This window comes from Battus philenor, unplaced genomic scaffold (assembly GCF_028537555.1).
Source record: "Battus philenor isolate CCGP_79_NKW_IND1 unplaced genomic scaffold, ilBatPhil1.0.hap1 SCAF_18, whole genome shotgun sequence".
Lineage (NCBI taxonomy): Eukaryota > Metazoa > Arthropoda > Insecta > Lepidoptera > Papilionidae > Battus > Battus philenor.
Genome location: NW_027181680.1, coordinates 4,776,113 through 4,791,206, shown reverse-complemented (window position 1 = coordinate 4,791,206; position 15,094 = coordinate 4,776,113). Strand labels below are relative to the sequence as shown.

General features: G+C 36.6%; 1 protein-coding gene across 7 annotated transcripts in view; it reads left to right on the top strand.

The window, feature by feature from the left end:
- The window catches only part of osa (trithorax group protein osa), a 101,507-nt gene that overhangs the window by 15,356 nt on the left and 71,057 nt on the right, over nucleotides 1–15,094 (top strand). For all 7 annotated transcript variants that reach the window (XM_068763713.1, XM_068763712.1, XM_068763711.1 and 4 more), the window contains exons 2-3: nucleotides 2,062–2,205; nucleotides 11,484–11,633. In XM_068763713.1, coding sequence (XP_068619814.1) covers nucleotides 2,062–2,205; nucleotides 11,484–11,633 — 294 coding nt within the window. The remainder of the gene's footprint in view (nucleotides 1–2,061; nucleotides 2,206–11,483; nucleotides 11,634–15,094) is intronic.

Sequence of the window (15,094 nt, the reverse complement as noted above, 5' to 3'; positions counted from 1 at the left end):
CACCAATTGAAACTTTAGGCGTTTAAGACACAAATATCTTTCAAAATGGTTTTTGCCAAGCCAAATGACACCCCAAATTTTGACAAACAGATGCTTGGCATATATTATAGACAGTTGTACAAACCTGGGAAAAAAATCACGTGCCTTCCTAATTCACGGGTTTTTTACAAATGTCACTCACCTTCTTTTTTTATTACAATATATATCAAGACATCATCTTGTTATCACATATTTCATCTACATTACTGGGACCAAATTTGAAGTATACTGCGGTGTCTTTAATACCGGCATGTGATTGAATTTACAAGTATTTTTCTATATTTCGCAATATTAGTTTATGGAAGATTCTATATTACAAAAGGCGTTCTAAGTGGTTACTTTGGCACAGTTTTTTTTGAAAATTATGGTAGTAAACAAGTTTTAAATAACAATGAAACTTACTATCTTGATCCATGAGTCGGAATCCTTGAACCAACCACCTTGAACCACCACATTCAACCACCTTGAACCATGAGTCGGAGTAACGCGTAAATTCTACTCTGGAATTTACTGGTTAACGCTATATAACTTAGTGAGCCTGTAAACAATAAAGTGTATGTAGATTTTTTTTTCTTGCGCGTGGATTTGGTACCAATATTTTCTTATTATGACGTAACTAACATCAAAACGATACCACTTACATATACCACTTACTTAATTTTATTTTGTAAAAGCTTTAAAATTTACATGATGATACTTTTTAAGCCAAATTAGTCAATCGTCTGCAGAGGCGTTTAAACGAACGTAGTTTTTGTCGCTAACATGTAATTTTAATTTTAAAATTTCTTATTAATTTTCAAATTCAATTATGTAAAGCAATAGCTTATAGCTCAATGCGTTTAAATAATAAAATTAGTAGGTTTTTAGTTCTGCCTTGCAGACAAAAAGCCATTTTAGCAATCACAACATTCTGCATATATTTCGAAACAGTTACATTCGTAAGACTTTGTACTGTTAAGTTTTACTTATAGAATTGTTACAGTGCAAGAGAAAATTTATGAACAATAGATATTTCAGAGTGATCATCTTATTTAATGTACTAAAGATGAACAAAGATTACTTACAAAGGCTTCATTTCTTCATCTTCCGGTTTCAATAATACTATTAAAACATTCGTGGTACATGAAAAAAAAAATTGATTACATTCACACAAATGTTTGTTATAATGTTAATTTATTATTTGGTCTGCATGTGATCAATAACTAAAGATCTGGAGCTAAAATTGTTATTAATACAAACAATTAAAAGGCAGACGAGGCAGATAAAACTTAGCGCACGGAGGAAGACCTAAATAAAATAGGCAAAACTTGTTGTTGCACTAGTTACGAATTGTGATCTTTTAGTGAAACGATCTACTGAATTTAAAACAGATGTTGATTACTCTTTTGCACTATCAAATACGGTGAATGAAAATGCAGAATAGCAAACTACTGAATATAGGCGAACCAGGAGAAATGCTCCGAGTAAAAAAAAAATGGATAAAATTAATATGTTAGTCTTTAAACAATATGTTATAAAAATGAAAGATTTTGGAACATTGTGTCAAATAGCTCTGTTATTTATTCGCTGTGGATTAACACGTCATGAAACTAATTTTGTAATTATTTAATTTATTCTATATTAAATGTTTATACATTACGTTTATTTAAAAAAAAATTAGTTTGATTTTTTGAAACGCACATGGTCCGAACATATTTCAATTTTCCTTAACATTGATTTAAATGAGGAAACTTAAATGTGATTCTTTTGCTTGTACCGCCTTATACGAGATTGCTCGTGCATATTTTGACCGGTAACTTTTCCACCGTGTTATATCCCCTATAGTACTTGGCGATATTTCGTCTTTAACAAAGGCCTATGCGTTGCAGTGGGCGTCTGTCGGTCGGCATGATGATGATTATATCCTGTCTTTAAAGGATAACAATAATGTTAAATTATGGTTTTGTAGATGACATGCAGTCAAATGAAGTTATTAACTTAGTGTTAGTATATAGTATATTAACAGAATGCTTTGTTCGGCAGCCTCCGAGAGCGTACGGCGGTCCTCCCTACGGCGGGCCCGCGGGCGCAGGGCAGCAGCCGCCCGCCGGCTACGGCCCGCCGGGTTCCTATGCGCAGAGGTACCCGCCGCCGCCAAACTCGCGGCCGCCCTTCTCACCGCATCAGGTATTGTCATAGTCATGATATTCTAGAATACGGAACTGTATGTGCAGTGGACAATGTTGCAAACCTAATTCTTACGGCTGGAATATGATGATGAGGTGCTCAGATGTTGTGGTAGTTTATGATAGCAACGTTTCAATCATTAGTGGTAAGAATGCCGCTGAAACGATTACTACTCAGAGTTAATATTGAATTAGTACTGCATACGTCATCAAGTGCATGTCCAATTAACCTTGTACACTAAATATCTGTAGCACGTGAGGTTAAACTAGCATAAGGTTTATATAAGATATTTATAATATATAAAAAAAAATTAAACATGTAAACTAACTACATCCGAGTTGATTCAGAAGTATATCTTGCGTAAAACATACTTTAGATACGGATAGCCACTGGATCCTCTGTTTTTCGTTAGAGGAGACCATGGATGGGCAAGCGCTACGTTAGCCGCTTTCAATCGGTCCTATTGGAAATTCATCACGGGAAGTTTATATCCAGCTGTACACGATCCATCCAAAGCAAGGCAAAGGCAAAAGCCCGTGTAAACGCTGGTGCGGTGTAATGGTTTATCCAGTCCAATGTTTTAAGTTCCAATGTTTTAAATTATATATACAGTATAAAGTTTCCATACACACAATATCTTTTCAAAGTTTGAGGCTAATGAACCTCGGAGCGAAGAGCGTCGATGTGTTGCTAAACAAGACCTTGTTCTTTAAGATCAGAGTCAAAAAAATTTTGCATTGTGCAGAATAGAGTAAATCTAACACGAGATTTAATCGTTTCGTCTATAACAAAAGCGTTGTAGTGCTGCAAAACTATTTTAAACCATTCACGGTATCTACGGCAAGTAACGTTAAATCGAATCATTTGTGTGTTTTTTCCTATCAAAAATTTGTCTGCGTGAACGCAACGCTGGAAACACTGCACGTGTAATAGGGCAAGTCTTCGTGTACAATGGTGTGTAAATATTACTAAGTTCCATGTTGCGTTGCGTTCCATGGCGCCGTAAAAAAGGATTATTTTTATTAACTTATCGACATTGGTCAAAATGATATACTCTATACATTAATTTATAAAACAAATTAACTTACTGAGCAAATACCCCGCATTACGTGCTTCAAATGTGATACAGTAATAACCACTTACGCATTTATTTTACTCCACGTAGAAACCGCTTAAGCAATCTAAAAGAATGGTGATATCACATTCCTCTGGAATATGTAATGCGCCCCATTCAATCGATGTCACTGAGAACTTTGCCACATCACACTAGGAAAGCCTGTAAAAGCCAAAAGGCAATCAGCACTAATCCGTGACGCAAAGAGACCTTAAAAAAGCACGATAGCGACGTAACCATTTAGGTATTAAAAATATGCTAGTCTTAAAAACATTGAGTACCAATTTACTAAAATTATTTTATTCGGCTTTATTATTCCGGTTACTTCTATTACCTTTAGTAAAAAAGTTTGAATTGAAAGTCATTTCAAGACGAACAAAGGGAATTCAATTGAACATAGTAATTTCTCATAAAGAGCAATAAACCAAAGACATAGGACTGCGTCGTTCCCCTTTGATGCGAGTCGTTGAAAAGTATTCTCCGTCGTCGTATTACACGATTCATATTCAAGTCCGAAACTGGAGAGCCTCGAACGTTTCTCAGAATCGTTGAGCCGGCGGCGCGGCGGCGCGTCGGAGCCTCATCCACTCACGTGAACATAAACGTTCTATCATACTTAACGCCCCTGCGCGCCATCTCAGCCCTAAGCTGCCTAGACATAGGTTCTAAGATCCTCTAAGGCAGTCAACACGCTCGAATGACGTAAGCCGCTCCGCGCGCTCGCTGACGTAAGCTCGTTGTGCAACGGAGCCCGAGGTACCTTCTGAAGCAGTGCTCTTGGAGCGGGTTCGCGTAGAAATTGTTGTTAAGAAATAATCTTACAACGCGCAAGGTCGTTTTGAAATCACAACGTGAGAAAGAAATAAAGACTCCACGCGAGTACATTCTCGACAATAAATAGCGAATAAAGGTAAATCACCGAAAATAACAGTACAAAATAATTTTACGAGCACTTTTATTTACCGTTAGGATGAATGACAGACAATATACGAGAACCGCCCTCGGGAACCTATTATGCTACTCTTTGAAACCTACCTAACAATACGCGTACAATTTTTTGCCACCTTTAAATAGAAGTTTATTTATTACGACTTACAAAGAATTAAACGTCTCGCGATAAGACTCGTAAAATATTTTTTCACAAACGTCTTGACAGTTTCTTAGTTTTGAGTGTTTAGATAACAACAAAGATGATTGATTCTTTTTATAGATATTATATTAATAATAAATAAGATGTTCTAAAAAAATTAACACTAAGAGTGAGAATTAATATTTATTAGAATCATGATAAAATAGCTTATTTAAGTAGCAGCGTATTATAAACGTATAAATAATAATATAACATAATAACTGTGTACATTATGAACGAAAAGTAGTAAGGACTGTATTAATAAAAAGCAAATATAATACATTCAAAAAAAAATAGCCGTGTAGAGACATTAGTGCACTTTAATAGTTTCTAACTATTAATAGTTTATATCCGTTAAACGGTAAATCGATGAAGAGTAAGTTTAAAACTGCCCTGGGAAACATCGTGTCCATTCGTCATTAATATATTTAGCGTTGCGTCGAAGCGGGACATACTTTATGGATGATTCTGTTTACGTTCAACACGCGTGATACGTTCTGTGCGCGCTTGCTCTTACATATTTTAACAATTTACGCAATTTTTCTGACGAAGTTACTAGGAAGCGAAGGGTATGTTAAGGCTATGTTTGTTACCTATTTATTAATTTCATTTGTGCAAACAATTTATTATAACACAGATTTAAAGGGATTAATAATAGATCATATATTGTGAATCAATGCAATAGTCGCTGGTTTCTGAAATGATAAGGGACGTAATAAAAATATATTAGGAAAAATCGTTTTCAGAATCCCGATTACTACATATTAAATTTAATTATTGTTTTCTATCTGTCCCTGTACACTATACGCTCAGAAGTTATCAACCTGCCACGTTCAAATAAAAAATTATCACTTATTTTAGCCCTCGATAAAGGTGTAATAACTATAAAGGTTTTTAACATAATCATAATATTATAGTAGAATTCCAATAAAAAGAAATAAATTTATGTTACATATTACAAATAGATCACTTTATATACAGTGAATTGGAAATAGGTGTAAAAAAACGTTTTGCTGACAAATGACTTACACATCCCTTAAAAACTTGTTCACCTATAACCAACTACCCTGTGTTTTCCTTGAAATTTCTGAAATATTAAAAAAAGTAATCATTGTGTTTTAAAGGAATTCTTCGACACTTGGATTAGTATTAGACAATATTTTGGCGATTTTGAAATTACAATAAGCAGATGACAGTGACTATACATAAATAATATAAAACTTTTTTACATTTTACTGTCAAAGCTTAACTAAGATAAAGTAGGCGCTGACGTTATTCTGAGCTTGTTATTATTAACAAACGCAATGAAAGTTTCATGGAAGTATTTTTTGATCCCTGCTGTCATGTCAACAATATTGTATTGAAGTTTCAGGAATAAACTTCGTTGTCCATATTGTTATATCTAATATTTTATAATAGACCGTGTTTTATAATATAACATGGTAGATAATAATTTTAGTTAATTTCCGTTTTCTTGTCATATCTATATTTAGCACAGAAAGCCACGTATCAGTGCACCGTGTATTTTGTTTTTGTTTCCAAATTTTATGTACTATAAATAAAATTCAAATACTCTTTTCAGTTGATGCGGCAATGTAATATTACTTGAAACATGTACAGATGATTGACCGCCAAAAATAATAGCGACAAATACGTAAAGAAAATTATTATAATTTTATGTTTGCCGGGTCTATTTAAAACACGCAAGTGACAAGAATTTGCGTTATGAGTTCAATAGTAGAATACATCGTTAGTTGTCACAAACCCTGTCTGTTTTCTGTGTTGTATTATGTTTTATTCTTAAAGTGAATTTACATCATCCGATAAATTGTTTTCTACGTTATTATATATCAACGTAGAAAAAATTAGCTCACTTAAAAGAGGAAGTTTAGAGAGTTAAAAGATAGAGCGGTGTTTTTTTTTAATGTTTCCGATACGCATATTTTATAACATATTTTCATTCCATCTATTATTTGAAAATTCGCTAAATAAAAATCGAAATGACCAATGTATGAAATGTAGAACCTTGTCGATGCTGTAACATATGACATAACTTAAATAATTACGTTGAACCGCTATGAGCTCAACATTATATGCATAGCTATAATGTTTGTTTTGTTACAAAAGAAAAGATACAATAGAGGAAACGGGTATGTCATAAAATCTATGAAAACAGGCAAGAACTATGCTTACATTACGTTTGAATTCTTGGTTCAACCCACACTATTGTAAGCGTGCCAAAGCACAAAGGCGTGAAGCATATGTTTAAGTTCAGCTGCCCATTGTAAATCATTATTCAATAGCATAGTGTCAAGTGTGAGGCCATAACACATGGAACCTAAATAGATGTTGTAGTTGGCGGGGCGTCGCGTGTTGTACGTACGTAGTGTAGACTGCGTAGTGAGAAGGTAAAAGTGGGGTGTCGGCGGTGCTTGTGAGATAGTTAGGTGGAATCTTGAGTGCGGGTATCACGGACTCGGGAATACGGCCCGCATCCGGGTGCAATGAATACGACGACGGTTTCAAGGGCGCGCCTCAGGTGATGACGTACGCGTACCCCACCCCGCCGGCCCCCACCCGCGGCGCCCGTGCCTGTTCCGGCACCCACCTAATAATGCACGTCTGCGCCCCGTCTGCCTCGTCCGAACTCGTTGCAACCTTGAGTGCTCTCTGCAATGTTTCCCCTGCCTTCTCAAACCGGCAGTACAAAAAAATAATGCAACGTGTCGCCGTCGCGAATTCGTCAACTGTCGTGGTGCCGTTGCCCCGCGTATGACTATTCATCACAGATATCGAAAGGACACGTCTGTCTGTGCACGGTAATGTGCGTGTCAACGGATTAGAGCGACCCGCCGCCTCGCTGCGCATTGTTCTCACCGTAATTAGTGGGACATGAAGTTGATAGCTCTAATTATGATAATAATAGTGGCGCTACGCAGGCGGGGTGGCGGCCCCGTCAGCTGAGCGAAAACGAAAGTAAACAGAACTCGGTCAAAGGGTTTGTACTCACCTACCCGCAATATTTATGTGGGTACGGGGGGAGGCACTCACACCCGATCCAGGCGCCCTCCTTTGATGGATTGGTTGGCGACCGACGCAGATGGTTCGACTGAAACACACTCGAACTCTGCCGCCAGGCGTGAGTCTCGATTTATTTTTAAACCGAGCTACTTTTTCCATAAAATTATTATTCAGCGAAAGTCTTGGGAATTCTTTGTATTTTGTTTTGGTCGCTACCGACCCGCCACCCTCGAACACCACCCCAATGTCGCCGGCTTCTAAAGTTGTTTTGGTGACACGGATTTAAAATATAGCACTCTTATTCTGTCCGGATTGAGCCATTGAACCTTTCTTCTTCGTTATACTTTCGTGCTACGGACTTTATTTATAAAACAACTTGAAAATGAATGTACTACCACCGTCATAATCCAAGGCGCCACAAAGTCACGTTGCGTATCGTCGAGTTCTGTATAGAAATCGGCTTTATCGACAAATGGGGCGCAGTATCCAATTACGTAGCAGCGGTATCCGGGGCGTCCTCTTAGTCCGAGCCCATTATCTCTATCTACTCTAAGCCGATTAAACAATCGGTGCGAATCCAATTTCTAAATCTTTTTAAGATTTTGCTAGAGGAGTGGAGCTAATTAAAATCCAATACAAGTAGATTACAATAAAAATAAGCACACAGAAACTTCTTAATTTCGAATTTCACAGTCGCTTCGTAAGATATGTAAAGCTGTAATATCCAACATCGACTCACGAATGTTTGCAAACAAGAGATTCCGTGAAAAGCGAATGATTGACCTGGAGCAGTAAATATCGCTCTAACCTTATCTCTAGCCTTGAAACGTGACGCGGAAACTAGCTGCGGAGTGAAAGCATTGTGCGATTGATGCAATCAATGTCTGCGGCGAACTGGCAAACTGTGTCGAGGACGCGCTGCTCCAGTAATGAATTTGTAATGAATGAGTTACGTCGCCGCGGCTCCTTCTTTTTGCTTAATTGATATAAAGTAACGAAAGAGCTGCACCGGCGTGTTCTCGTAATGACGACCGTCACAATGAGTCTGTATATGACCTTTGTTATTGCTTTAGAAATATTTATTTGAAAAGATAAAAATATTGTATAATTTATTCCATGGTCATGTTATTCATATCATTATGCATTAAAATTTCGTCACGATAATAGCGACGCAACCACCGTAATGAATGCACTTCAATAAATTTATTTTTGTTTTCAATGTTGTGAATGGAATGCTCTAACCAAGTGGCTATAAAACAATATGGATGCGTGGAGGTGCACTTATTCGCAAGTAAACGGGTGTGCATAATGGATGCACGGTCAAGGCCGCCTCTGGCCGACGACCTGCTTTTGCACGCGCCCGATTGTTTTATCCTACCTCTATTGTGTTTGTTTGTGCGACGTTTGAAATAAACGGTTGTTTGTGTTTACTCACACAGGCGAGCGGAATCTCGCACGCACACGCGTTTCACTCAACCTCTGCGTAAGCTAGGCCCCATGTGAAACGCATTGGCTCGAAATAAATTGTCAGTAATGGAAATATCGTGACAAGGTCATCAAGAGTAATATCCGATACATAGAATTGACTTTGGATTGCGGGCTGTGTAACGTTTTGATGAGGACAAATCGTTGACGAGAGGAAATTAAAGCAATAATATTACAGAGCCACTTCCGGTTGGAGAAATTTGGGCTTATGTTATTAACATTTTTATACGTAATGCAATTATTTTTTTTTTAAATCAGCTTGTTCCGTTGCTGGTTACCGGTTGAAAGTTGTACTTTAAATATAAAATAAATATAAACACAATAATAAAGTTAAAAATAATTTCTTATTTATTAATTTGTGATTTTCCTGCAATATATCTTCATTCATATAACTTCTTTATTAGGTAAAAATATAACTGGATACGTTAATAAAATATGCTGTATGTTCTTCTACCAGACGCCGGTACACCCTCGCTATTCGTCTAACATTTTCTGAAACGACGCACTTTTATTTAGTCTATAGTGTCAAAACCAACCTCTACGTTTAGAATATTAATGTTCTCTAATTATACAACCTTTATTGATTTTTTTGAATGTCTTCCTTTATTATAGTTGTAATGAACATTAATAATTTAAAATAAAAGAAAACAACAAAAAAAGTATTGTTATGAATGGTAATATTAAGTGCGATTTTTATTTTAATAATCATCTAAATATAAATTATCGTATTAAAGAAACAAACGGATAACATCATTAAACATATAGATTCCATTAAATGTAATATCATCATCGTGAAACCCATTCTAGTATACGGTATATAGTGAATGAATCAAATAATGTACGTACAATATGGAATAAGACCGCACTTTGTTTACATTCGATGTACACTAGAAAGCTTAAATCACACTAGCTGTAACGTGTTGTAACTGAAAGAAAGGAATTCTATAATAGTTTTGGTTCAGAAGCAGATGCTTGGTTCATTATTTCTCAGATACTTTTTTTAGCGTTGGATATTTATCTAACATTCTACATATAATGTTTCTCAAATTACATTAACGTTATAGTATGCAAGGTTATTAAAGGAAACTATATAAATACATAGTTAAAATTGTAAGTAATCTTTAAACTTGAGAATAACATGGCCAATTCCGTCTTTTTTCATTTTAGTTATGGTACGAAATAAAAAAAATCGAAAGTAGGATAAACGTTTCCTAATTTTATTTTTTCGTACAAACTAAAGAGTAAATAAAAAGTAGGTCCAATTAAATATAAATAAATAATACATGTTAAGGTGTAATCTCGAGTATTATAAAGTTTAAGAGTAAAAATATTACATTAATAATAGTATTGTAGTTCACGAAAAAGAAAACTTATTTTTGTAAGTCATCGATATTTATAATCGAGGCAATAAATCCTTAAGTACCGGGACCATTTTTAATACTTCTCATTAATTTGGCTATTGCAACAAGCTTATAAACTTCAACAACACGAAGTTTGTCGGGGCAGTTAGAATTACATAAAATACAAAGCAAAAGCTTCAGTAATAGCCAGTTTAATAACATAGAAAGTTAAAAATAACTGAGTATAATTATCTCGAATCCATTGAAAATAGAAAGTCATTGTCAAGTACGCAGGCGTTGTTTGCGTTGATTTATTGCGTTGCCCCCATTTGAATTGTCGGACGACGCTTGCAGAGCTTGCGACGGATCGATAACAAATTAGCCAACATAATGATAATGACAGTTATCATAACGCATTACGTACGAGTGCAATTCATATGTTACGATTACATTTTTAAGCATCTTAAACTTACAAATTTCAATTTGAAAGTAATGGCCAAAATGAATTTTAATATTAAATATTTGCATGTCATTACTGCATTTTGTTTAAATGTTATGTCTTCACATAACATTTAAACAAAATGCAGTATTGGGTAAATGAGAAGTTTCTTTTATTGTCGCTCCAAGGTGATGAAAACATATCATGTAAATGTTGTATATGCTAGCCAGGCAGTACCGATCAAATAAGTCGTGGTTCGGCTCTCTCGAGCGCTCTAAGCCCAAACAGTATCAAGTAGCAGTCCAAGCCGAGATCCCTCTCGAGGGTCTTCGTACCAAGTCATCCATAAAGCGGCAGCCAAAGCGACAAAAGAGTTCGATAGCCTCCCAAACAAGATATATTGTAGAATATAGCAGCCCGAGGGAGCCTTCGAGTTTTGCTACATATAAAATAATTTTAGGCTCAGCGCTACTGCGTCCTGCCCCCTCGACCTGATAATCTGCTAATGCCATTTGGGCAGCAATGTAAGTCAGGTCCAAAAAATTGTATCAATAGTTGATTTATTCATTATCAACGAGATCTACAATTACTCATTTTGAAATAAAAAAAGTTTTGTAGAAGGATTTTAGATGTGACGCACAAAACAGACATCAGATACAGTAAAACGGGAGACGCATGTTTATGATTGAATGAGAAATTTTTGCCAGGCTTCCTTTGGTTAGCAAGCTTATGTTATATGTTTGTCGTCAGGGCTATGAGCGAGGCGGGTCACCACAGCCACCGAGCCATCCGGCCGGCGCACCGAGTCCGGGCGCCGCGCCAACCGCTGGGCCGCTGTCGCCCACGCACGACACTCAGCATCCGCCGCATCTGCCGTCTGCCTCCCAGCCACCGCACCAGGTAACAACCGACATCATACTGATACATTCAAGCTCGAGACGACAATAAGACAAGTCACGTACACTGCACACCGTCGCCATACGATAACCAATCGGTCTCGTCGGAAACGAGGTCGCATCGTGTCTCTCAGGGACACACGACATCGGTCATACCTCGATCTCTCCCAGACCCGGATCGCCACCGATGCGGATTAGTATTAACACATATTCACAGTGACGTCTACCTCTCAACGATTCAGGAATTGTTTCAGGCTTGCTTTACTACTTAAATTAGTTTCGACACACAAATCCCGTCAAAGCGAACGCATCTAGCTTTACCCCTTTTCCTCCTATAAGACCAGAAAAAGGTATCCTAAGAACGTTCTTATTGATCCTATCTCAGGGTTCCTACAACTCAGTCATGACACATCATACTGAAACTAGTATGATGCACTAAAGCAGCGCACAGTTCACAAACCGCTTCACTCCCGGGATCAGCCGAATCAACACCTGCCTCCAAGTGCAGCCAATGTCTCAACTTCGATCGCCGAGTAGTCAGGACACTATACACTTACACGCCAGTATCTTCGTTCAACTAACGAAATCAGACTAATTTAATAATATTAAATCTGTAGACCCTTCAGTTCCGCGAACTCAGTTCCGATGAAACAGCTTGTTAATATCATTACATACAATCTCTTATACGATCATACATGATAGGAGTTTCTTCGGTCACTTATAGCGCTAACGCTTTCTGCAGTAGTAGTAGTAAGCCAGTAATAACAACCGGTCTAATCGAGAGTCGGCGCTCTCGGGCGCTCTTATATATGAATGCTAATCAAGTTTTACTGACCAGTGATTGCCCAAACCAAGATCCTCTTTTGGAGCTCTTGAATCCGGTCACTCCAGGGGCGTTCGCTGAAACGATCGTGATTTTCGGCGGCCTCCTAATGCAATGAAATATTAGTGTGCATAGACCCAAGCCAAGGCACCACCAGGAGTCCTCTGAGCACCAACAACATACACCAGATCCTTAATGTGACTTACTTTTATAGAAGCGCGTTATGTTGATTGTATAGCAACGGTGTAATGATCAAAACACATGATCACAAATCTCGCTACTTATGTTTGAATAAAAAGAACTGCGAGCACAGCCATATGATGCTTTAACACAACTTCTATATTGGAGGTATAAATAAAAACATAATTTGTGTTTAATTCATTTTATAACTTGGTTACAATTTCGGAGAAAACTGTTCAGTGAACATTTGCTTTTAAAACATTTCGTTAAGTTTCATTTTCAAACAAAGATAAATTACGCTTCAATGTAGTTGTACTAAGTTCCGTTAATAAAAATATAATTTTAGTACTATATAAGCTCTGCAAAACTCTAACTTTTTATGGAAGTGTGGTAATCAGCGTTAGCTTCCTCCGCCTCCCCCCCCCCTCCTTTTTTTTGAAAGTACACATCTCGACGTTTCAAACGACTAAACTTACTTTTACGACGACTCCTGGGAACGACCGAAACGACGATATTAACCGAAATTCCAGTCGCTTTGCTAAGTGTTGTTATTGTTCCCACTTCCCCGTTTCCCATGTGAGAATACTTGGGACATTTTAAAGAGTTTGTTGAAATAGTAGGAAATGACTTGGTCAAGATCGAACGGAATTTAAAAAATAGTTTGTGAATCATACATATCAAGGGCAACACATCGTTGTTCAAAAGGTGATGCGATAGCAAATGAAGTTTAAAGCCACAAGGAAATACTAAAATATGGAAATAAATAACGACTAGCGATGAAAAATATTTTTATAGATTTCATTATGATTAAAAATTATGATACGGCTTTGAAGTTCTATAAGCCATTTATTTATTCATTCACAACCAGGCAATCGGTGCGGCCAACTAAATAACCATTCAATTAGATAGACAGTACTAATCCGTGATTTTAATACACGTCACAGTATGCTCTAATCTCCAAGTGGACTATGATATCATGCATATATCACATACTATTTCGTAGAGTACATTGAAATAAGAAAAATGTTAAACCTTAAAACGTTAATGTTTAGACGGAATCCATAAGAACAATTATTAATGTTTAACTAAAAAAGCTTAGTTGCTTTTTAAGCATTAGCATTTTTCCGTTAGTCCGTATCTCTAGGTGAAGTATTTTATACAGATGATGGTAATGAGTGAGAAAGCACCTTATTGTTTACTATCAGTGACTGCAGACTGTGCTGCCAAAAGTAACTGACTTGTCGCATTCCAATAGAAAAAAAGTAAAATGCTTAGAGCGATCACTTCGTATAGGTGTAAAGGTTTTTTTTGCTGCCTATACATTCACTTGCTTAAAGCTTTTACATCTATTTCCTATCAACGTTTTACTAGTTGACAAATGAGTTGTTGCTTATGACAGTAAAAACATTACAAAGTAAAAGAAACATTTTCCCAAGAAAAAAATCTTTTCTTTATTTGAAAAATTAATCGTTTAAAATTGCTCGCTTTATTAAAAGAAATTGTAAAATGCAACTTGTTTCTCAGAGAACTAAAAACAAAGCAATATTCCTTTAAGAATAATAGTTTTAACTGAATTAGTTTAATATAATGGTATAACGTTACTCGTGTAGTATCAAACAATAAAGGCTTTAACATGAAAGTACGCGTCCGCCGCTGGATCGAAATTGAACCGGCTCTATATGAACACTGCGCAGTAATCCAGGGAACTCGTCGGAGTGAACTTTGGCTATGAACTTTACTGTTATCGCTCCCATTAAACTGCTGCCGAATGTACGGAGCCCTCGTTTTTAGCAATTTTTAAAAATTACCTCCCCGCCCATAACTATTTCAATAAACCGTCTATGGCCGTAGCCGCCCTAATGGACAACTTTTACTTTCCGAAAGTTTGCTCTCTTTGGTTTGATGCTCTTGTTTTCTTTTGTTCTTGCCGCTAATTGTTCTACTGAGAAAAGCTGAATTTCATTATAGTCCTTTTAGTATTAATTACAATTGTCGACTTACACTAGTATCATATTGACCAGATAAAGGTATAAAATAGCCCCTGTTTGGCATTTGATTAATTCTACGACATTCGTATGTTTTTTTTTATAAAATATTATATCTAGTGCTATTCATACTTGATGATTTTTAAGTTTTAAGAGTACGGATTATTAAATACATTTCGTTTCAGCTCAGTGTATGCGCAGGAGATGTCGAAGGGTGGAGGAATTCATAGGGGAAAGCGGGCGGGAGTGCTTTTGGCACGCTTCGCACAGCGATTTGCATATCTCAACGTATATACGAGGCGCACGTGGCTGTCGCAATGGAAACTTGTGTACTTGCTTTAACATGTCAGCAATATCACGGCTTGCGAGCAATATTACTATTTCTTAGTAGTGACTTTATTTTACTAAATAATTAATTCCAATATTGATTGATTTGTTTGACTCATTTACATGGTTGATATTATAATTTGTTATACA